This window comes from Dendrobates tinctorius, unplaced genomic scaffold (genome assembly GCF_039654945.1).
Source record: "Dendrobates tinctorius isolate UK_male_01 unplaced genomic scaffold, ASM3965494v1 ptg000196l, whole genome shotgun sequence".
Classification (NCBI taxonomy): domain Eukaryota; kingdom Metazoa; phylum Chordata; class Amphibia; order Anura; family Dendrobatidae; genus Dendrobates; species Dendrobates tinctorius.
Window position 1 is genome coordinate 4,816,769 of NW_027361863.1, and position 23,601 is coordinate 4,840,369.

Genomic DNA, 23,601 nt, shown 5'->3' on the forward strand with positions numbered 1-23,601 from the left:
CAGTGTGTCATCCGTGTGTCTGTTTTCACCATCAGTGTGTCATCCGTGTGTCTGTTTTTACCATCAGTGTGTCATCCGTGTGTCTGTTTTCACCATCAGTGTGTCATCCGTGTGTCTGTTTTCACCATCAGTGTGTCATCCGTGTGTCTGTTTTTACCATCAGTGTGTCATCCGTGTGTCTGTTTTCACCATCAGTGTCATGATCACGGCTCAGTCATATATCTCAGACAAGTACTGGTGGTGTCCACAGAGGAAAAAAAACTGCACAATTAGCCTCCGATAATCGGATTGCACTGATGACACACTGATGGTGAAAACATCAGCACTGCTACATCCAGAGACAGTCCCCAGCCGCAGGCACGGGGGTCATCAGCAGACCCACTGCTATCCTGACAACTCATCGGCGCCCCGCGATCATGTCACGGTTGATCCCATGTGCAGGTAGATTAACGTACGCCCCTGTCGGCTTGTGTTAAATGCCACTGTCAAAGACTGACAGCAGAATTTAACTAGTTAACAGGCAGAGACACGATATAAAACATAAATATTCGTCATAGGTCATGAAGGGGTTAAATACAGACGTGTGAATGAGGCCTAACACACAGGTACAAAGCCTTTGGTAGTTACAACCTATCGCAATTTCAGCTCCTGCAGCATTTCTGTATTTCTATGTCAAAGTGACTGCGTTTTTTTTCATGTCTGAGAGCAGTATAGAGGGCAAGATGCTGAGCTAGAGGATTTATACTCTTCTGTCCTTTCACTATTTTCTGGGAAAATACTGTCAAGATTCATAAGGAAAACCTGTGAGTCCTGCTTCCCCGCCCACTCATATAGAAAGCCTGTGAGTCCTGCTTCCCCCACCTACTCATATAGAAAGCCTGTGAGTCCTGCTTCCCCCACCCACTCATATAGAAAGCCTGTGAATTCTGCTTTGTCCATCCACTCATAGAGAGTCTGTGAGTCCTGCTTCCCCGCCCACTCATAGAAAGCCAGTGAGTCCTGCTTCCCCACCCACTCATATAGAAAGCCTATGAGTCCCGCTACCCCTGCCCACTCATATATAAACCCTATGATACCTGCTTCCCCCACCCACTCATATAGAAAGCCTGTGAGTCCTGCTTCCCCTGCCTACTCATATAGAAAGCCTGTGTGTCCTGCTTCCCCTGCCCACTCATATAGAAAGCCTATGAGGCCTGCTTTCCCTGATCACTCATATAGAAAACCTGTGAGTCCTGCTTCTTCCACTCACTCATATAGAAAGCCTGTGAGTCCTGCTTCCCCTGCCCACTCATATAGAAATCCTGTGAGTCCTGCTTCCCCTGCCCACTCATATAGAAAGCATGTGAGTCCTGCTTCCCCTGCCCACTCATATAGAAAGCCTGTGAGCCCTGCTTCCCCTGCCCACTCATATAGAAAGCCTGTGAGTCCTGCTTCCCCTGCCCACTCATATAGAAAGCATGTGAGTCCTGCTTTCCCTGCCCACTCATATAGAAAGCCTGTGAGCCCTGCTTCCCCTGCCCACTCATATAGAGAGCCTGTGAGTCCTGCTTCCCCTGCCCACTCACATAGAAAGCCTGTGAGTCCTGCTTTCCCTGATCACTCATATAGAAAACCTGTGAGTCCTGCTTCTTCCACGCTCATATAGAAAGTCTGTGAGTCCTGCTTCTCCCAACCATTCATATAGAAAGCCTGTGAGCCCTGCTTCCCCCGCCCACTCATAGGAAAAGTCTGTACATCCGTCCATCCACTCATATAGAAAGCATGTAAATCCTGCTTTTCCCACCCACTCATATAGAAAGCAGGGTTGAAGAAGAAGGCCTTTTTCTATAAGTATGTGGAGGAAGAAGGACTCACAGGCTTTCTATATGAGTGGTCAGAGGAAGCAGAACTTACAGGCTTTCTATATGAGTGGTCGGATGAAGCAGGTCTCACAGGCTTGCTCTCTGAGTGGGAGGAGGAAGCAGAACTCACAGGCTTTCTCTATGAGTGGGAGGAGGAAGCAGAACTCACAGGCTTTCTCTTTGAGTGGGAGGTGGAAGCAGGACTCACAGGCTTTCTATGTGAGTGGGTGGGGGAAGCAGGACTCACAGCCTTTCTATATGAGTGGATGGGGGAAGCAGGACTCACAGGCTTGCTCTGAGTGGGAGGAGGAAGCAGGACTCACAGGCTTTCTATGTGAGAGGGCGGAGCAAGCAGGACTCACAGACTTTTTATATGAGTGGGAGGAGGAAGCAGGACTCACAGGCTTTTTATATGAGTGGGAGGAGGAAGCAGGACTCACAGGCTTTCTATATGAGTGGGAGGAGGAAGCAGGACTCACAGGCTTTCTATATGAGTGGGTGGAGGACTCACAGGCTTGTTCTGTAATTCTAGTGACAGATACAAGCTACATGAAATACATAAATACATCTCAAAGCTCAGAGTTTCTCCTGCAGCCTGTGCTGTCCTCATACAGATCCACTTTAAATATTCACGTCCTCACACATTTTGATCTGTTTGTCTGTAGGAGCCCCTTGTTCGGTTGAGATCCGGGCCCCATGCCGGCGAGGGCAGGGTAGAGGTGTTAAAAAATGGGAAATGGGGAACCATATGTGACGATAAATGGAATCTCCTGTCGGCGAGCGTGGTGTGTCGCGAGCTCGGTTATGGATCCGCTAAAGAGGCCGTTTTAGGAGCCCAATTGGGACAAGGTAAGAATATAATATCACAATGCTTGTAATATTTCTTATTAACACACTGCCTGTGAAACTTTATTAACCCGGCCTGTTCCGCGGTAATGAATGAGTAGTATAACTTTTATGATAATATAATTACAACACTAACATCGCGCGCATTACAGCGGGCCAGTAATTATACAGTGAGCAGTAAAGTATTAGACTTGGCAGCGGATGTGAGAAGCAGAAATATCCACGATTGCTAAATGGCTCTATGCAAATATTTATTAAAAAAAAAAAACTATAAAAAAAACTATCCACAATAAGACTTACTTCTTCGTCGCAGTTTCCTAGAGAAAGTGGCTTTTAATCAAATCACATTTCAACCATTAATTTTTCTTTCTACTTGGAAATGTTTTCCATGCGCGCGGCTTTTATCTTCACAGAGTGTTTATTATCTGTTTTGTAGCTGCCATTTTTCCTCGTTATCCCTGTGTTACAAGAAAGGCCTGCAATTTATTTGTGCCGGGGGTGAATTAGAAATAGAAGCAAATTATTCAATAGAACGTATCGTTTTTATTTTTGTCGTAGACGTGGCTGCAATAAAACTCATTTTGCTGGGCAGCCCTATAAGGCTGTACTGACAAGGCGCGCAGCAATGGGGGCGACCCTTCTATTGCTGCCACGTCTAATGCCTTTGCCTTATATCCTTCCTAGCAGTACAGACTTTTCTCATCAGATTCCCCCAAGATCGCAGCGTTCAGCGATATCAAATCAAAGAAAATTAATAGGCCCCAGTAGCACTTTGTTCCCTTGTTCCCACATAGCATAAATGCTGCAGTTTTTCCGGCTGCATTTTTTTTTGCAGAGTTTGACAGTTTAAGTGGATGTGATTTCATGAAAATTCATTTAAAGACTGTTAATTTTTTGGTGCATTTTGTCCCCATAGGAAAACTGAAAAAATTGTGTGCACAATTGGCAAATTGCATCTTTTTTTGCAGAATCTCAAAGTTTCTTTTCTAACTAAATACATTAACCGATTCACGACATATGATGTATATTTATGTCATATGTTGTGTTCCTGCCTTTGGTGCGGTCTCCGGCACTGAGCCCGCATCTTTCCCCGCACATGATGATTGTTTTAATCAGCCATCATGTGCTTTTTAACAGCCACAGGTGGAGCAGTGCTCCACCCGTGGCTGTTAATCTGTTAATTCCTGCTATCAATACCTGATAGCAGCATTTAACACATGCTAGCAGAGGGGCAGATCATTCCACGTGCCCATTAGTGCACCCAAGACTTGATCGCAGGGTGTCGATGTGTTGCCATCTACTTTCTGTATGTAAGTTAGAATTGCAGAAATGCTGAGAAGTGCAAGCAGTCTGGAAACACCAGAGGCTCAGTTAAGGTCTGGAGGGCAAGGGAGCAATCATGTAGGACGCGTACAGAGATAATAACAGGCCAAAATCTGGCAAAGAGTTGCACTGGACAATATGGTATTGAGTATGTAATACCATTTCTGGCCACATGGTGTGCTGTTAGGTAGAAACATGTATAATAGTCCGCCTAGTGGTAGAAATGCGTGATGCAGTGATATAGTAGTTTTCTAAGCTCCTTTTACATTACATGCAATATTACTGTAGGAGGATGGGATTTGTGTTTTTGTAGCCTCTGCTTCTTCTGATCTTCTTGTTTGTATGTCCCTGCATTTTTAGGATTAGGTCCCATACACATGAATGAGGTGCTCTGCACGGGTCAAGAAAAGTCCATTACTGAATGCAAATTCAAGGAGGCAAGTATAGCCGGCTGCCAACATGAAGAGGATGCGGCTGTGAGGTGTAATGTTGCTCAGATGGGGTATAGCGACCAGGTTAGTGTCGGTCACCGTGCGTCACTTGCAGACTGAATACAGTAATGTATGTAATATCCAGTGTTGAGATGTAATAAGTTCCTAATATTACAATTTCAGATACGCCTGGTAGGCGGAAGGTCAACAGACGAAGGTAAAGTGGAGGTCCAGATGGTTGTTAGAGGTGTAAAGAAATGGGGAGCCGTATGTGGAGAACTTTGGGGAATTAATGAAGCCATGGTCGTGTGTCGGCAGCTAGGACTGGGATTTGCCAATCATGCCATACAAGTAAGGAACCGATCTATAGTATGTTTGATAATCATGATGTGTGAAAGTAGAAAATATTATCATCCTTTTACGAAACACCATACAAATTAGGTCTCCTCAAGGTCGAAGAAAGCTGGCCGTCCAGTGCCAACCAATGGAGGTCACCACCCGATAAGTCAATGTCTGACCCTTTAACAAGTCTTACCTAATGACATAGATCTGTGAAACTAAACCAGAGTCTTCTCCAAAATCTAAAGACCTCCATCTGCAGACAGCGGCTTCTTGATTATTGCCGCTCATCAGTGCAGATCAGGATACTGATAGGCTGGGTGAGAGACCTTACAGGTCAAGGTGGAAACCACCAAGATGGGAGAATTATAGACCAGAGAATAATCACTGGGAAAAAAATATGAAAAATTAGCTTTACTCTAAGAGCAATAAAGTTGTCTCTGTAGTGCCACCTATTGTAGGTAGCTATTCTACAAGTCAATGTCTGTCCCTTTAAGGAACACTGTCACTTGACTTGGGAGTATTACACAATCTTATTGTGATATTTTACAAAAGATATGATGCTCTTAGCTGGGATCTGTATCAGATGGAAACAAGGGTGTACAAACCATCCAGACAATGCAGCTATAATTATAGATGGAGATCTGACAGCTGCATGCAACCAAGAGCCGAGTGCTAGAGACAGCCGGACTCCCCAAGGAGAAGACAGAGAGAGTTTATTACCATCGCTGCCTTCCTGATCACTGTATACACAGTGTTTATACAGATGAGAAATCTCTTCTAAGGGTCTGTGCACATGGTGCGGTTTCTACTGCGGATCTGCAGCAGAACTGCAGGGGATGTACAGTACCATTATAGCCTATGAAAAAAAAAAAACGCTGCGCACATGCTGCAGATTTTTCCGCACGGTTTTTGCGCGGAAAAAAAAAGGAAGCATGTGACTTCTTTTGTGCGGTTTTGCTGCAGTTTTCCACCTGCTCCATTCTACAAATCCGCAGGTGGAAAACCGCAGTGGAAAACCGCACAAAAACGGCAGTAAAACCGCAAAAAAAAGGAAGAAATCCGTAGGAAAAATGCAGCTCATTTGACCTGCGGATTTAGTAAAATCCGCGCGGAAAAATCCGCGGGAGGATCCGCACCGTGTGCACATAGCCTTACTCCAGTCCCATCGATCATGTGTGACAGGAGGGAGCAGATGGATCTCAGAAGAAACAGGTCAGGCAGGAACGAAAAGAAAGGCAGGAAGGAAAAGGAAGGAAGAAAGAAAAATAAAGGAAGGAAAGAAGGAAAAGGCAGGAAAATGAAGGAAGAAAGGAAAATAGAGGAAGGAAAATGAAGGAAGGAAGGAAGGAAGGGAAATGTTAGGCGTCGGATTTCTGCGTTTACTCTGCAGGGATCCAGACCCTCACATTCTGCAGCCTCCTGCTGTTTATCTACTGCAGAGGAGATTGCAGAGGAGATTGCCTTGCAGAAAATCTCTCCTGAGGCTGTCCTTCTGCCCTCCTACTGAGCATGCTCATGAGACGATCTCCCATTGGAGATCGGGAGTCATGTGCTCAGGTCCTGCTCCAGATCTCATTGGTCCATCTCAGAGATCTGGAGGCTTGCAGAAGGTCCCGGCTGATCTAAAATGCGCGCCATGCGATAAAATCCCTTCCCTCTGATATTACGCATGTTGTCAGGGACTGAGTTAGAATCAGCGCCAGCGCTCCTCTGCGGCAACATCCACAGTTGCTAGCGCCCGACATTGCGCTTGCGTCATAGCTTTGTTGTTTAGCGGCATTGTCCACGCCACGCTGCAGTAGCAGCTCTCCTTAGCGTCCGCAGCTGCGACGCCGCACAAACGGTAGGTCTAGACGGGCATAGTGCCGCCGTCTTGGGCTACTCCTGTGACCTGATACGGTGTGTGTATTTATACTGAGTACTGTGACCTCAACAGTCAGTCTTTGTATTTGTGTTTATGTGGCATCTCTGTGACTTAACAGAGATAGCCCTGCACATCTTGGTGATGTTTAACCCTGTGCGCATTGCCGCCATATTGCTCCTGCCACCACTTAGCAGCGGTTATATCACCTACTGCACGGTGGACCCCGAGCGGCGAACGCACTTTATTATTATTTTTATTTAGTGCGTTACGCCGTTCCTAACAGGAAATGAAGGAAGAAAGGAAAAGCAAGTAAGGAAGGAAAAGGAAGAAAAGAAGGAAAGTGAAGGAAGAAAGAATTGAAGGAAAATGAAGAAAAGGAGGAAAATGAGGGAAGAAGAAAGGAAGGAAATGTAGAAAGGATGAAAGGAAGGAGAATTAAGGAAAAAAGAAAGGAAGGAATGTGAAGGAAAATAAAGGAAGAAAGGAAGGAAGGAAAATAAAATATGGAAGAAAGGAAAAGGAAGTAGAAGGAAGGAAGGAAAAGAAAGTGGCATAATTTGTAGCCTCACATCCAACAAACGATATATACATTGTAGTATATGTATCATATATAAAAATGATTGTAATTGAAAGGGGGAAGCAATTAAACAGTAACTTACATGGCACTGAGAACATAAGGTGGGATTATATTTTGTACAGACATAACAAGCTCATACTGAGCAGAAGGATATGGAGTCTGATTATGACATTGTGTTTCCCTATGATCACTCTAGGAGACCTGGTACTGGCAAGGAACTCCTGGTGCCGAGGACGTTGTGATGAGCGGTGTGCGCTGCTCTGGCACAGAGATGTTTATTCAGCAGTGCCGCCACCATAGTGTGGTACATTGTCCGCGAGGAGGGGGGCGCCGATCCGCCGGAGTTACCTGCACTGAGCGTAAGTTGGATGAGTAATTTTAGTAAACGCTGTGATGTGGTGGTCTCAGAATTTCCTCCGTATTGACGGCAGTAGCTGAGACATTGGTAGCACCTGGCACCGCGGGCACAGAGCCCAAGTCTCTTGGCTCCAGATTTCTGAAATAACACACAAATTGCAGCCTTTGAGATGCCTGCATCTGCCTATGATCCATCTAGGGTTGTCCCAGACCCTGCCCGGTCATTACAAAGAGGGGAGTCTATAATAGGCAGATTGTTTAAAGGGGTGTTCTTATTTTAGAATTTTATGGCATATCCGCCGAACAACGAAAGCAAGGCTCCGGGAATGTGGCAATACATGTACGATTCTCTCCATTCACTTCTATGGAAAATTGTTTTGGACCTTTGGTGTGGGATCAACAGCTATCAGACATTTAGGGCAAAAGTGAGGACTTTCCCTTTAAATCCCATCAATTCCTCTTTGATTCTTCAGCCTATTAATCCATACTCTGCAGGTAGCAAGCTCAAAACGTTGCTTTTTAACAATCATGAAAATGCCGCTATCTGAGGAGACTGTGGGATGCCATGGGAGCCGGGGGTCTGCCTTCGCTATCTTGGTGCCCTTATGAAGCTTCATAGGAGATCAGTAATATTCCGATATACTGCAATATCGGATTATTGTAGTATATAATACAAGTGATCAAACAATTGCAGGTTCAAGACTCTTAGGAAGACTAAAAAATAAAATATATAAAATATAATAAAAATATAAAAAAAATATTTAAAACAAAATCACTTATTTTTTTTCCTAATTAAAAATAATAAAAAACATAACAGTCCAGTCTATCAAAATATAAAATGAATCAACCCATGCAGTAAACTATGTAAAGAATAAAAAATCAAAATGCAGATTTGCCAATTTTATTGGTGTCTTTTCGCCAAAAATTAAATCAAAAGTGATCAAAATATAATATGTATCCTAAAATGATGCTAATAAAAATGATAGCAAACAAGCTCTCTCACTGCAAAATTTTTTTTATTATTTATTTATAAAGCTCCATTGGTTCCATGGTGCTGTACATGAGAAGGGGTTACATACAAATTACAGATATCACTTACAGTAAACAAACTAACAATCACAGACTGATATGGAGGGGAGAGAGGACCCTGCCCTTTCGGGCTTACATGCTACAGGATGGTGGGGAAGGAGACAGTAGGTTGGGGGGTTGCAGCAGCTCCAGTGATGGTGAGGCGGTAGCTCCAGTAGTGGTGAGGAGGTAGCGGGATCATTGCAGGCTGTAGGCTTTCCTGAAGAGGTGGGTTTTCAGGTTCCGTCTGAAGGATCCGAGTGTGGTTGATAGCCGGACGTGTTGGGGTAGGGAATTCCATAGGATGGGGGCTATTCGGGAAAAGTTCTGGATGCGGTTGGGTGAGGAGCGAATAAGTGTGGAGGAGAGAAGGGGGTCTTGGGAGGAATATGCGGTTGAAAAGGTATGAAGAGATCCAGGATAGGGCGAGGTCTTTGATGCCAAAGGAGGAGAGGATCTGTAGTAGGAGGCAGTGGTCAACTGTGTTGAAAGCAGAGGACAGGTCTAGAAGCAGGAGTATAGAGTATTGTCCGTTTGCTTTGGCTGTAAATAGGTCGTTGGTAATTTTGGTCAGGGCTGTCTCAGTGGAATGGGTGTGGAAGCCAGATTGCAGATTGTCAAAGAGCAAGTTAGATGAGAGGTGGGAGGAAAGTTCAGTGTGGACGTGCAGCTCAAGTAGTTTAGAATTGAATGGGAGCAGCGATATTGGGCGATAGCTGGACGTGGCTGTTGGATCGAGGGTTGGCTTTTTAAGGATAGGCGTGATTGTGGCATGTTTGAAAGCAGAAGGGAAGGTACCAGAAGTTAGTGATAGGTTGAAGAGGTGGGTTAGGGATGGGATAAGAGTGGTGGTGATATTGGGGAGGAGGTGGGATGGGATAGGGTCAAGTGCAGAAGTGGTGAGGTGTGATTTGGAGAGAAGATGAGCAAGTTCCCCTTCAGTGATGTTAGATAAGGAGGTTATGGGGTTTGGGCATTGGTCTGGTATACAAAGGGGTTGTGGTGGTTGAGCAATAAAGACTTGCCGTGTTTGGTCTAGCTTGTTTTTGAAGTGTGCAGCAAAGTCCTCGGCAGAGATTAGGGAAGTCCGAGGGGGCAGTGGTGGGTGGAGGAGGGAGTTAAAAGTATTGAACAACTGTTTGGGGTTGTGGGATAAGGAACAAACAAGGGATGTAAAGAAGGCCTGTTTAGCAGAGGTGAGAGCTGATTTGAATGCAAGTGTTGCTTGTTTGAGTGCAGTGAAGTCGTCTTGTGAATGCGTTTTCTTCCAGCGCCGTTCTGCAATTCTTGATGCTTGCCGAGGCTTTTTAGTGGTGTCATTGTGCCAGGGATGTCTATTGATTCGTCGCACTCTGTTATGCATGACAGTAGTAGTGGCAGTGTCAGTGTCGTGGAGTGAAGCTGTGGAGGACAGTGGTAGAATAGAGTCAGAGAATGTGTGAGTGTCTAGATGTGCAAGCTTTATGTGGGGGTGTGCATGCTGCTGGACATGGGTGACAGGTGAGGAGGACAGGGATGAGAAAGTGAGTAGATGGTGGTCAGATAGAGGGGAGGTGGTGAAGTTAGAAAGAGAGCAGAGGCAGGTGAAGACCAGGTCTAGTGTATGTCCGTCTGCGTGGGTAGCTGAGGAGGATCACTGAGTAAGTCCAAAGGATGAAGTAAGGGACAGGGGTTTGGAGGCTGCCGACTGGTGGGTGTCGATGGGGATGTTGAAGTCACCCATGATGATGGTGGGAATGTCAGCAGAGAGAAAGTGAAGGAGCCAGGTAGCGAATTGGTCAATGATGGCAGTGGTCGGGCCTGGAGGTTGGTATATGACGGCCACTTGGAGGTTGGAGGGGGAGTAGATGTGGACAGAGTGGACTTTAAAAGAGGGGAGGATTAGGGAGGGAAGAGGTGGGATTGGGTTGAAGGTGCAGTTGGAAGAAAGGAGAAGGCCCACTCCTCCGCCATGTCTGTTGCCAGGGTGAGGAGTGTGGGTGAAGTGGAGGCCGCCGTAACATAGCACAGCAGTGAAGGCGGTGTCGGAGGGTGTCAGCCATGTTTCGGTGAGGCCAAGGAAGGAAAAGTTACGAGAGGTAAAGAGGTCGTGAATCACATGGCATTTATTGCAGACGGAGCGAGCATTCCAGAGTAATCCAGAGAATGGGAGCAGGGTGGTGGTTGTCAGGGGCACGGATTTGAGGTGGGAAAGATTTTTGGTGTTTGTGTTGAATTGGGAACGATAGAAGGGGGTAGTAATGGGAAGTATGAGCTGTGGGGGTCCAGGGTTGGGAGATATGTCGCCAGCAGTGAGGAGAAGCAGAGAGAGGGAGAGCATGTGGGAGAAGGAGAGTGGGTGGCTTGTTTTGTATTTTATTAGGAGAGCTCTGAGGTTGAGGATCAGGTCAGCAGAGGTCAGGTGGGGAGACAAGAGGGAAGGAAAGATTATTATTTGGTTAGCGGGTGCTGGGGTTTGCGGATAGTAAAGGAGAGTGAGGGTTAAAGGAGCCAAAACTGTTAGAGCGTATGTCAGCATGGTGAGAGTAATTTAGAAGGCAAAAGAAATTTAGTACATTTAAACGCAGCGGTTAGACGTACCTTCTGGTCACTTCAGGCTCATTTCAGGCATTATTTCAGATATTATCCTTAGAAGACATCCTTGGAATGACAGCCAGACCTCTGAGTCTGAATTTATAAGAAGTCAATTGCACATCAAACAAGCCAGGTGTGATCAGGAGGGGAGAGCAGTAGGGAGACCGGCCAGACACAGGAGACAATTAATTAGAACTCAGAAAAAAAAAAAGGTCAGATCTAAAAGGACAGATAAAGCATTGATAGGAAACAGATACAGGGGTGATTGATTGGGGTTCAGGAGAGATGGGTGATGAAGGTATTGCAGCCAGGACACATACCAAAATCAATGGAGAAAAGAAAAAGTTACAGGTCCCTGAAAATGGCAATACCAAACTTTAGGTAACAAAGTTCGGAAAGGTTTTAACCACTAAAATATATATATATATATATATATATATATATATAAATAAGTTTGGTATCACCGTAATCAAACTGATCCGAAAAATCAACAATCAATAAAAGAAAATAAATTTGCAAGGGTCCTGACAGTGCAGGCGTACAGCCTCCGCTAAGCAGGGACTCACCTGCACCGTAGGGACCCCTGGGGACAAGAACAGCCGGAAAATAAAGATGCACAGGACCTGAATGTAGAAGTTTAGCAAGCCGGCACAGGACCTACGGTCATGTGAACGGTCATGTGACTGCAAGGGGGTGGGGCTTAGCGTCCTGCTTTCAAAGAAGGTAGAAAACTCAAAGTCGGGCAAAGCGGGGGTCATGCACAGTACAGGCAAGCGAGGTACAGGAGGGATAAACAGACGGAAGGTCAGACAAAGCCTAAGGTCATACACAAGATATCAGTAAAGTACCAGGGATGAGACAGAACGGATAGTCAGGACCAAGCAGAGATCAAAACCAAACAGACGTGCAGACGTGGAAGGTACCAAGCAGAATCCAAAGCAATGTCCAGAGAACAGACCAAGTCATACACAGAGAATCAAGCAACCAGAACACAGCACTAACACACTCAGGGGTCACCACACAATGCCAAGGGTGAAAGTATAACTGACGGGGGATGGGAGCTTCCTGAGGCTATAAGAAGCCTCCCCAGAACCAATGAGAGGCCACCATAATAGGTCCCAGGTGTGCAGGTGAGAGTCTGCACTGAGGTCAGAACATTAACCCCAGCAGTGCCGGTCACCCAGCACTGGTATCATGACAGTACCCCCCTCAACGGGGGGCCTCTGGACCCCCAGGCTTGCCCGGGTATCTAGCATGGAAAGCCCGAACCAGACGATCTGCATGCATCAACCGGGCCGGCACCCAGGACCTGTCCTCCGGCCCATACCCCTTCCAATGAACTAGGTACTGTACTGACCGCCGTACCAACCTAGAATCTACGATGTGACCAATCTCATATTCCACATGTCCCTCAACCGAAACCGGAGGAGCAGCGGACTCGGATTCTCCCCGGACTGCTTCAAACGGTTTCAGTAGAGATCTATGGAAGACGTTAGGGATCTTGAAAGAGGGTGGAAGGCACAGCCTGTACGCTACTGGATTGATTTTTTCCACAATCTTGTACGGGCCAATGAATTTGGGGCCCAACTTGGCTGACGGAATCTTTAACTTAATGTTTCGCGTGGAGAGCCAAACTTTCTCTCCAACCTGAAACATGGGACCAGGTGTTCATTTCCTGTCCGCGAAAAACGTATACCTGCCTTGGGACCTAGATATACGCCGCTGTTCTTCTGCCCATGTATCTTTTAACCGCTGAACAGAGTCCTCAGACCCGGGGCACCCCGTATCCAGATGAGAAAACTCACCAAAATGAGGACTGAACCCATAGTTGATCAAGAAAGGGGACATACCAGTGGATTGACTCACCCGACTATTGAAGGCAAATTCAGCCAACGGCAGTATATCACACCAGTCATTCTGTCTAGCAGAAGTCAGACATCTGAGGATCTGTTCCAGAGACTGATTAGTGCGTTCCGTCTGACCATTACTCACAGGATGGTATGCAGACGAAAAGGACAGAGATATCCCTAATTTTTTGCAGAAAGCACGCCAAAACTTAGCCACAAACTGCACACCACGATCAGACACCACATTCAGGGGTACCCCATGCAAGCGGACCACATGCTGCACAAACAATCTGGATAAGGTCTCAGCAGAAGGTAATGCGGACAGGGGTACAAAATGAGCCTGCTTTGAAAATCTGTCCACCACTACCCATACCACCGTATTACCCCTGGAAGAGGGAAGATTGGTAATAAAATCCATGGACAGATGGATCCACGGTCTTTCGGGAACTTCCAAGGGCATCAGCTCCCCCGCCGGCCGGCTATGGGAGCTTTTAGAACGAGCGCAGACCCCACAACCACAAATAAATTTCTTTATATCAGAACCAAGGGTAGGCCACCAGAAGATCCTAGCCACCGCCAGTCGCGTGGCTGATATACAAGGGTGAGCACACAACTTGGATTCGTGGAACTCTTGCAAGAGTTTAAGGCGAAGTTGCTCTGGGACAAACAACTTGCCCCCTGGCTTGGCCGCAGGAGCCAGCGACTGGGCCCCCTGAATTTCCTGTTCCAATTCAGACGAGATCCCTGCTAACACCACCCCAGGGTGCAGGATGGAGGACGGTGGCTCAGGGGCAGACACAGGGTGAAAACTACGAGATAAGGTGTCAGCCTTGACATTCTTTGACCCTGGACGGAATGTAATAGTAAACTGGAAACGAGAAAAAAAAAGTGACCAATGGGCCTGTCTGGGCGTTAATCTTTTAGCAGACTCAATGTATGACAAATTTTTGTGATCAGTGATCACAGTAACCGGGTGACTGGCCCCCTCCAAAAAGTGCCTCCATTCCTCAAACGCCAACTTGACCGCAAGAAGCTCTCTATTGCCTACATCATAATTTCTTTCAGCAGCAGAGAACTTCCTGGAAAAGAAAGCACATGGCCTGAGGTTGGTTAGAGTGGCAGACCCTTGGGATAACACTGCCCCCACCCCCACCTCGGAGGCATCCACCTCCACCACAAATGGTTTGGAAGGATCTGGCTGTACCAAGACAGGAGCAGACATAAAACATTTTTTTAGTGTCGCAAAGGCCTCTTTTGCGAGTGAGGACCAATTTCTCACATCCGCACCTTTGCATGTTAGATCCGTGAGAGGTTTGACCACTTGCGAAAACCCCCGGATAAATTTGTGGTAATAATTGGCGAACCCCAAGAAGCGCTGAAGACCCTTAAGATCTCGGGGTTGCACCCAATCCGCAATGGCCTGCACCTTCTTGGGGTCCATGCGAAAACCTTCACCGGATACAATTAATCCCAAAAAAGACAATTCTTGCACACAGAATACACATTTCTCCAATTTGGCATACAGATGATTTTCTCTCAGTTTTTGGAGAACAGTTCGTACATGTTCCAAATGAGAATGCTTGTCGGAGGAGTATATCAAAATATCATCTAAGTAGATAACGACAAAATGACCAATGAGATCCGAGAATACCACGTTGATGAAATTCTGAAATATGGCAGGGGCGTTGGTAAGACCAAACGGCATGACTAAATTTTCAAACAGTCCCTCGGTCGTGAGGAACGCGGTTTTCCATTCATCCCCCTCTCGGACCCTTATCAAATTATATGCCCCCCTCGAAGATCCAGTTTAGAAAACCACTTTGCCCCTGATAGTTGGTTACACAAATCGGGAATCAACGGAAGGGGGTACGTATTCCGTACCATAATCTAATCTGATTAAGCTCCCGAAAATCGAGACAGGGACGTAACCCGCCATCTTTTTTCTTTACTAAAAAGAAACCTGCCGCCACAGGTGAGACTGAAGGATGTATGTGTCCTTTGCGCAGACTTTCAGCAATGTACTCCTTCATAGCCAAGCGCTCAGGACTAGTGTTGAGCATTCCGATACCGCAAGTATCGGGTATCGGCCGATACTTGCTGTATCGGAATTCCGATACCGACTTCCGATATTTTTTCAATATCGGAATTCGGCATCGGAATCGGAAGTTCAGTTGATTGACGGCCTGACGTCATCATGATGCGCGGTGTGTGCGCATCATGATGCGCCGTCATTTCGGGCCTTCCGGGGGTCTCTGCCGGCCTGCCGGGGGGCTGTGCCGGCCTGCCGGGGGGCTGTGTGGACTGCCCGGGGTCTGTACCGGCCTGCCGGGAGGCTGTGCCGGCCTGCCGGTGGTCTGTGCACCCTGTGGGGGTCTGTACCGGCCTGCCGGGGGGCTGTGCCGGCCTGCCGGGGGGCTGTGCTGATGTCCGGGGGTCTGTGCAAGCATCGTCCGATGGGACTACAAGTCCCATCGGGCGATGCCTGCTACCATGACAGTGATTGACACATTAGCCAATGATGGGACAGTAGTAGTCCCATCATCCGGCTAATGTGTTAAATGTTAAAAAAAAAAAAAAAATACTACATACATACTACATGCATGCTACATACATACTACATGCTACATACATACTACATACATACTACATACATGCTACATACATACTACATGCATGCTACATACATACTACATGCATGCTACATACATACTACATACATGCTACATACATACTGCATACTACATACATACTACATGCATGCTACATACATACTACATATATACTACATGCATGCTACATACATACTACATGCTACATACATACTACATATATACTACATACATACTACATACATGCTACATACATACTGCATGCTACATACATACTACATACATACTACATACATACTACATGCATGCTACATACATACTACATGCATGCTACATACATACTACATGCATGCTACATACATGCTACATGCTACATACATACCACATACATACTACATACATACTACATACTACATATATACTACATGCATGCTACATACATACTACATGCTACATACATACCACATACATACTACATACATACTACATACATACTACATGCTACATACATACTACATATATACTACATGCATGCTACATACATACTACATGCTACATACATACCACATACATACTACATACATACTACATGCTACATACATACTACATATATACTACATGCATGCTACATACATACTACATGCTACATACATACCACATACATACTACATACATACTACATGCTACATACATACTACATATATACTACATGCATGCTACATACATACTACATGCTACATACATACCACATACATACTACATACATGCTACATATATACTACATGCATGCTACATACATACTACATATATACTACATGCATGCTACATACATACTACATGCTACATGCATGCTACATACATACTACATACATACTACATGCTACATACATACCACATATATGCTACATACATACAATACATTCATACAATACATACATAGACATACAGTACATATAACATAGAGTAACATACTTACCAATACTTGTCACATTGTTCCCCAAAGCCATTGTCTTTTCCGGGATAAATATTAACATAACAAACCACAAAAATACTCACCCACGATCCGAAGCAGTCCACGAGTGTGTCCCACGACGATCTTGGGTAGAGAACTGCAGCATCAGATGATGCTGCCGTTCTCTACGGGCTGCAGGAATCCAATGACGGAAGGTAGGTATCCTTCCGCACTGTATTCCTCCGCCACTTAAAAAAAAAAAAGTCCCTAGTCTCACTTTATGCCATTGCTGCGTGGGAATTTCCCACACAGCAATGGCATAAAGTGAGACTAGGGACTTTTTTTTTTTTAAGTGGCGGAGGAATACAGTGCGGAAGGATACCTACCTTCCGTCATTGGATTCCTGCAGCCCGTAGAGAACGGCAGCAACAGCTGATGCTGCAGTTCTCTACCCAAGATCGTCGTGGGACACACTCGTGGACTGCTTCGGATCGTGGGTGAGTATTTTTGTGGTTTGTTATGTTAATATTTATTCCGGAAAAGACAATGGCTTCGGGGAACAATGTGACAAGTATTGGTAAGTATGTTACTCTATGTTATATGTACTGTATGTCTATGTATGTATTGTATGAATGTATTGTATGTATGTAGTATATATGTGGTATGTATGTAGCATGTAGTATGTATGTAGTATGTATGTAGCATGTAGTATGTAGCATGCATGTAGTATATATGTAGTATGTATGTAGCATGTAGTATGTATGTAGCATGCATGTAGTATATATGTAGTATGTATGTAGCATGTAGTATGTATGTAGCATGCATGTAGTATGTATGTAGCATGCATGTAGTATGTATATGGTATGTATGTAGCATGTAGTATGTATGTAGCATGCATGTAGTATATATGTGTTATGTATGTGGTATGTATGTAGCATGCATGTAGTATGTATGTAGTATGTATGTAGTATATATGTAGTATGTATGTAGCATGTAGTATGTATGTAGTATGTATGTAGCATGCATGTAGCATGCAGTATGTATGTGGCATGCATGTAGTATATATGTAGTATGTATGTAGCATGTAGTATGTAGCATGCATGTAGTATATTTGTAGTATGTAGCATGTAGTATGTATGTAGCATGCATGTAGTATATATGTGTTATGTATGTAGCATGTAGCATGTATGTAGCATGCATGTAGTATATATGTAGTATATATGTGGTATGTATGTAGCATGCAGTATGTATGTAGCATGCATGTAGTATATATGTAGTATGTATGTTGAATGTAGCATGTATGTAGTATGTAGTATGAATGTAGCATGTATGTAGTATGCATGTTGTATGTATGTAGCATGTAATTTTTTTTTTTTTTTTTTTTTTACATTTAACACATTAGCCGGATGATGGGACTACTACTGTCCCATCATTGGCTAATGTGTCAATCACTGTCATGGTAGCAGGCATCGCCCGATGGGACTTGTAGTCCCATCGGACGATGCCTGCACAGACCCCCGGAGCCTGCACAGACCACCGGCAGGCCGGCACAGCCCCCCGGCAGGCCGGCACAGCCCCCCGGAGCCTGCACAGACCACCGGCAGGCCGGCACAGACCACCGGAGCCTGCACAGACCCCCTGGCAGGCCGGCACAGCCCCCGAAAGGCCCGTACAGACCCCAGAGAGGCTGTACAAGGGCAGGAAAGGGTTTTTCTTATTCCAATACCGGAAGTCCCATAGACTTGAATGGGACTTCCGGTATCGGAATCGGCGATACCGATACTTTTTTTAAAGATCGGCCGATACCATCCGATACGATACTTTGAAGTATCGGACGGTATCGCTCAACTCTACTCAGGACCGGACAAATTATACAGACGGGCTTTAGGTAATTTAGCCCCCGGGACCAGCTCAATAGCGCAGTCAAAGGGTCTATGTGGCGGTAATGTCTCGGCCTCGCTTTCGGAGAATACATCTTCGAAGTCCTTCAGGCATTCCGAAATACCTTCCAGCTCGACAGATGATACAGACACAGATTTAACAGGTTCAACCAGCAGTGCGGATTTATCACATAACTTAAAATCTTTAAACCCCCATTGAACAATCTCCCCCGTTTTCCAGTTAATAACTGGGTTATGGCGTTGTAACCAGGGCATGCCCAACACCAATCCTGCTGGTAGATTGTCCAGAACAAAACAACTTAGGTTTTACACATGAGTAGCGCCCACTCTGAGCGAAAACAAGTCAGACATAAAGAGAATTCCCTCCTTAGAGAGGGGAGAGGAGTCAATGGCCATCACCTTGATCGGAACCTTGAGCCTAACTGTCCCTATCTTACAGTGTGTGACCAATTGGGAGTCAATGAGGTTAATAGATGATCCGCAGTCCACGAAGGCCGTAGAGGAAAAAGAACTACCGTCCACAAACAGTTCCACATGCAGTAACACTTTAGAAAACGAGGAAAAGGGTACCAGAGGGTCTGAGTAGTCTCCCCGTTGACTACCCAGACCTAGTCGTTTCCCGCCGTCCGGGTTGAAGACGGGCAATAAGGACACTCCCTTTTCCAATGTTCCGTTTTACCGCAGTAAAAACATAACTGCTTGTCCTTCTGGCGTTTCCTCTCTGTATCCTTCAGGGATAGGGCGCCTACATCCATGAGCTCAGGGGCAGTCTCTTTTCCACTGGGGAACAATGGAGTTTCCACCTGCATCACCCCTCTGGCCCGCAGCTTGCGGTCCATCCGGACGGCCTGGGTCATGGCATCCTCGAGAGAGTCAGGTGGGGGATGTACCGCCAAGGCCTGCAGCCGCTCAGACAAGCCTCTGCGAAAGAGTCCTCAGAGTGCGGCATCGTTCCAAGAGACCTCTGCTGCCCAGCGGCGGAATTCAGTACAAAACCACTCAGCCGAGTGTTTCCCCTGACAGACGCTCATCACCATGTCCTCTGCCAATCGAACTCGGTCAGGCTCATCATAAATGTGCCCGAGGGCCTCAAAGAATGCATTCACAGACACTCTCTCAGGGGCAGTGGGAGGAAGGGAGAAAGCCCAAGCTTGTGGGGACCCTCTTAACAGAGACATAATGACCCCAACCCTCTGACTTTCGTCCCCAGAGGAACGTGGTCTCAAACTAAAAAAAAGTTTGCACCCCTCCATGAAGACCCTGAACTCCTTTTTGTTTCCAGAAAAAAAGTCAGGCAGTTTAACAGGTGGTTCTGGGGACACCAAAATAACATCACTCGCCCCAGCCCCCAGAGACCCAGCAGCTAGAGCTCCCCGCACTGTTTCAGAAACCTGCTGCTGAGAACGAGCCAGAGCTTGCTGCTCCAGGGATAAACCCTGAAACATCTGACTCAGACTTTTCATCTGGTCAGCCAGAGACTGTATGGGATCCATAACTCTTTGCATAAAAAAAAACCCCAAAAACTTAATGGTCAGTTATAATGTCAGGGTCCTGACAGCGCCGGCGTACAGCCTCCGCTAAGCAAGGAACTCACCCGCACCGTAGGGACCCCTGGGGACAAGAACAGCCGGAAAATAAAGATGCACAGGACCTGAATGTAGAAGTTTAGCAAGCCATGAAATGTAAGAGAAAAAAGACCAAGCAAAGAATGGCCTGCACACCAATTAAATCTGACAACACATAATAACCATAGAAAAATGCTTTATTGGAAAACACAACACACGTGTTAAAAACAATTAAAAAGGACAAAGGAAGTCCATGTAACACCCCTGCATATAATAATCACATGCAGCCATAATAGGTATAGAGCCTTTTTGTATCATTAAGAGTACAGACAATGAAAAGCCATCACAATACACCATGTGTGCAGAGTTTTTTCTGAGACATATGTAGTCTCCAAATTGATTCCTATATACCAGCCCAATGTACAAACTTTCCAGGACCACAATTCAGGAGCCTGCAAACAAATAAGGCTGTTAAAATGTAAGAGAAGTTGTAGCTACATACTCACTAAACCACCTAATGAGCAAAAACCCTAAAGCCAGCTCAATATTGCCAGATGATGTGCTGGTGGATGGCCAGGCACCCATGAAGTCTGTGGATAGCCAAGGGAATAATGCCCATAGGCATCCAAAATAAAGCTAACACAGGGCTGAAGACATGGAGCTGGGGTGTGAGGAGCAACCCCACGCGTATCGCTTGCTTAAAGCAGCTTCATCAGGGGAAGTCACTTTCATTGAGTATATGTAGCTACAACTGCACACATGGCTTTCAGGGTTTTTTCTCAGAAAAAACTCTGCACACATGGTGTATTGTGATGGCTTTTCATTGTCTGTACTCTTAATGATACAAAAAGGGCTCTATACCTATTATGGCTGTATGTGACCATTATATGCAGGGGTGTTACATGGACTTCCTTTGTCCTTTTTAATTGTTTTTAACACGTGTGTTGTGTTTTCCAATAAAGCATTTTTCTACGGTTATTATGTGTTATCAGATTTAATTGTTGTGCAGGCCATTCTTTGCTTGGTCTTTTTTCTCTTACATTTCATGGTTCTCTCCATGCAAGGCTTTTGCACCCTCATATATAGAACCCATTGATTGTTTGGTGCACCCCACACCTTTTTATACAATATATTGAAGTTTAGCAAGCCGGCACAGGACCTACGGTCATGTGACTGCAAGGGGGCGGGGCTTAGCGTCCTGCTTTCAAAGATGGTAGAAAACTCAAAGTCGGGCAAAGCAGGGGTCATGCACAGTACAGGCAAACGAGGTACAGGAGGGATAAACAGATGGAAGGTCAGACAAAGCCAAAGGTCATACACAAGATATCAGTAAAGTACCAGGGATGAGACAGAATGGATAGTCAGGGCCAAGCAGAGATCAAAACCAAACAGACGTAGAAGGTACCAAGCAGAATCCAAACCAATATCCGGAGAACAGACCGAGTCATATACAGAGAATCAAGCAACCAGAACACAGCACTAACACACTCAGGGGTCACCACACAATGCCAAGGGCGAAAGTATAACTGACGGGGGATGGGAGCGTCCTGAGGCTATAAGAAGCCTCCCCAGAACCAATGAGAGGTCACCATAATAGGTCCCAGGCGTGCAGGTGAGAGTCTGCACTGAGGTCAGAACATTAACCCCAGCAGTGCCGGTCACCCAGCACTGGTATCATGACAAAATTTTTAAAAAATGGTTAAATTGCGTCATAATTGGAATTTTTTTCCCATTTTTCAGTACATTATATTGTAAACGGAATGGTGGCATTAAAAACTATAATTCGTCCTGCAAAAAACAAAAGCCCTCATATTCTATACTGCATCCCCTATAGCTAAACACCAGATTTGTCCAGTTTGTTCAAGCCAATTGTTGGGTTTCTTGTTATCCACTATCTTCTTAAGGCGGCGGTACAAGGAGGAGTTCGATTTGTATTTCCTTTGTGAATTATTTATCCGGACAGCAATGATATATTTCACTATATCATTATCGCCCGAAATGTAGAGTAACATCTGCAATGTCCTGTTAGATGCGCCCGACCTGATCCTGAATGCAAACTTGGTGCAGGAGTCGTCCTACCTCGAAGACCGGCCTCTGAGCATGCTGGAGTGCGCCCATGAGGAAGAGTGCTTGTCCAAATCAGCGGATGACATGGCCTGGCCCTACGGACACCGGAGACTTTTACGCTTCTCTTCACAAATACACAACATTGGAAGGGCGGACTTCACTCCTCGAAACGGGAGACACACATGGGTATGGCACGAGTGTCACAGGTAATCTACCGATGTAATTAACATATCTGATGATTGCCAGTAATTAACAACTCATCCCCCCACCTAGCTGTCAGCCCCCATCGATACAATGATCACTTGGTGTCCTGCTTTCGGGATTCCCATCAATAATATGTTCGGCCACCAGGTAATAAGTCTTCAAATCCCTATAGCACCACCAGGAGAGATTATCTGTGTAGCACATGAGTCCTCCAGAGGGTGAAACACTTATTGTAGTCACTCTCTATTCAAGAAAATTAAATATTCAATCTTCAGGAGTGCCTCTCTCCCCTTCCTCCCAGTTTCCTCCTTGCCCGGCAGAAGCGCTGCGCTCCTGATGATTGACAGTCCAGACCACTGGGAAGGTTGCACTGCTCATCTGAACTGCGTGCTCTACGATTCTGCTATGGGACTTAGCATTTCCCTAAGTATCATACAGTATGAGAAGTTCAGAGACACTGATCCATCATTCCAGCCAGCTTCAGAGCAGCACTTGCAAGCTGTATTAGAAAGAGCTTACAAGCGCTGTGCTCCTTGCCTTGGAAACCAGCCACTTCTGAAAGAGTGCAGCAGAAGCTGATAACCTAGGTCAAACCATGAAATTAAAAATCCACCTTTTTTTTTTTTTAGAAGATTTTTTAATAAGGCGTAAATAGCAAATTTGCTTATTTTTTTTACAAATTTTTGCACTTTGCAAGTTTACATATTTCAGAAGATGAGAAAACGTCGGTGTGTCCTGCTGAAAGCAGAGCACAGTACTGTCGCGCGCATGCGACGGCTTTAGTTCCAGGTCAATGGTGCTCTTTGACCTTTCCCTGCGCATGCACATACACTGTACTGTGCACTGCCCTCGGCAGGGCAGAGATATGTGCACCTGCGCAGGAGCGTGATTGGGGATGATGTAGGACATGTCATCCACATGAAACAAGCAGGAGGACAGCAATTGCAGTGATAGAGGAGGCGATGAAGGAAGACCAGCGACACCCATCGGACCAAACAGCACCATATGGGGGGATAATAAAAGTGATTTTTTTGGGGGGGGGCAGGGGCTAAAAAAAACACGCAGCGACTTGTGAATCTCAAGATTGAAGTTCTTAAGCTTCTCGAATATTTGCACCTGTGAAAGTGGTCGCCTACAAGTATCGACAAGTGGGATTGTAAGACACAATTACAAGTAGGCAAATCGAATGCATGGTGGGCACCTTATGGAGCGACTGACTTAATCTAAGTGCTA

General features: G+C 45.6%; 1 protein-coding gene across 1 annotated transcript in view; it reads left to right on the forward strand.

The window, feature by feature from the left end:
* Window positions 1-23,601, forward strand: part of LOXL4 (lysyl oxidase like 4) — a 214,332-nt gene that overhangs the window by 167,596 nt on the left and 23,135 nt on the right. The window contains exons 6-10 of the mRNA XM_073552740.1: window positions 2,507-2,690; window positions 4,371-4,525; window positions 4,625-4,792; window positions 7,421-7,583; window positions 22,127-22,370. Coding sequence (XP_073408841.1) covers window positions 2,507-2,690; window positions 4,371-4,525; window positions 4,625-4,792; window positions 7,421-7,583; window positions 22,127-22,370 — 914 coding nt within the window. The remainder of the gene's footprint in view (window positions 1-2,506; window positions 2,691-4,370; window positions 4,526-4,624; window positions 4,793-7,420; window positions 7,584-22,126; window positions 22,371-23,601) is intronic.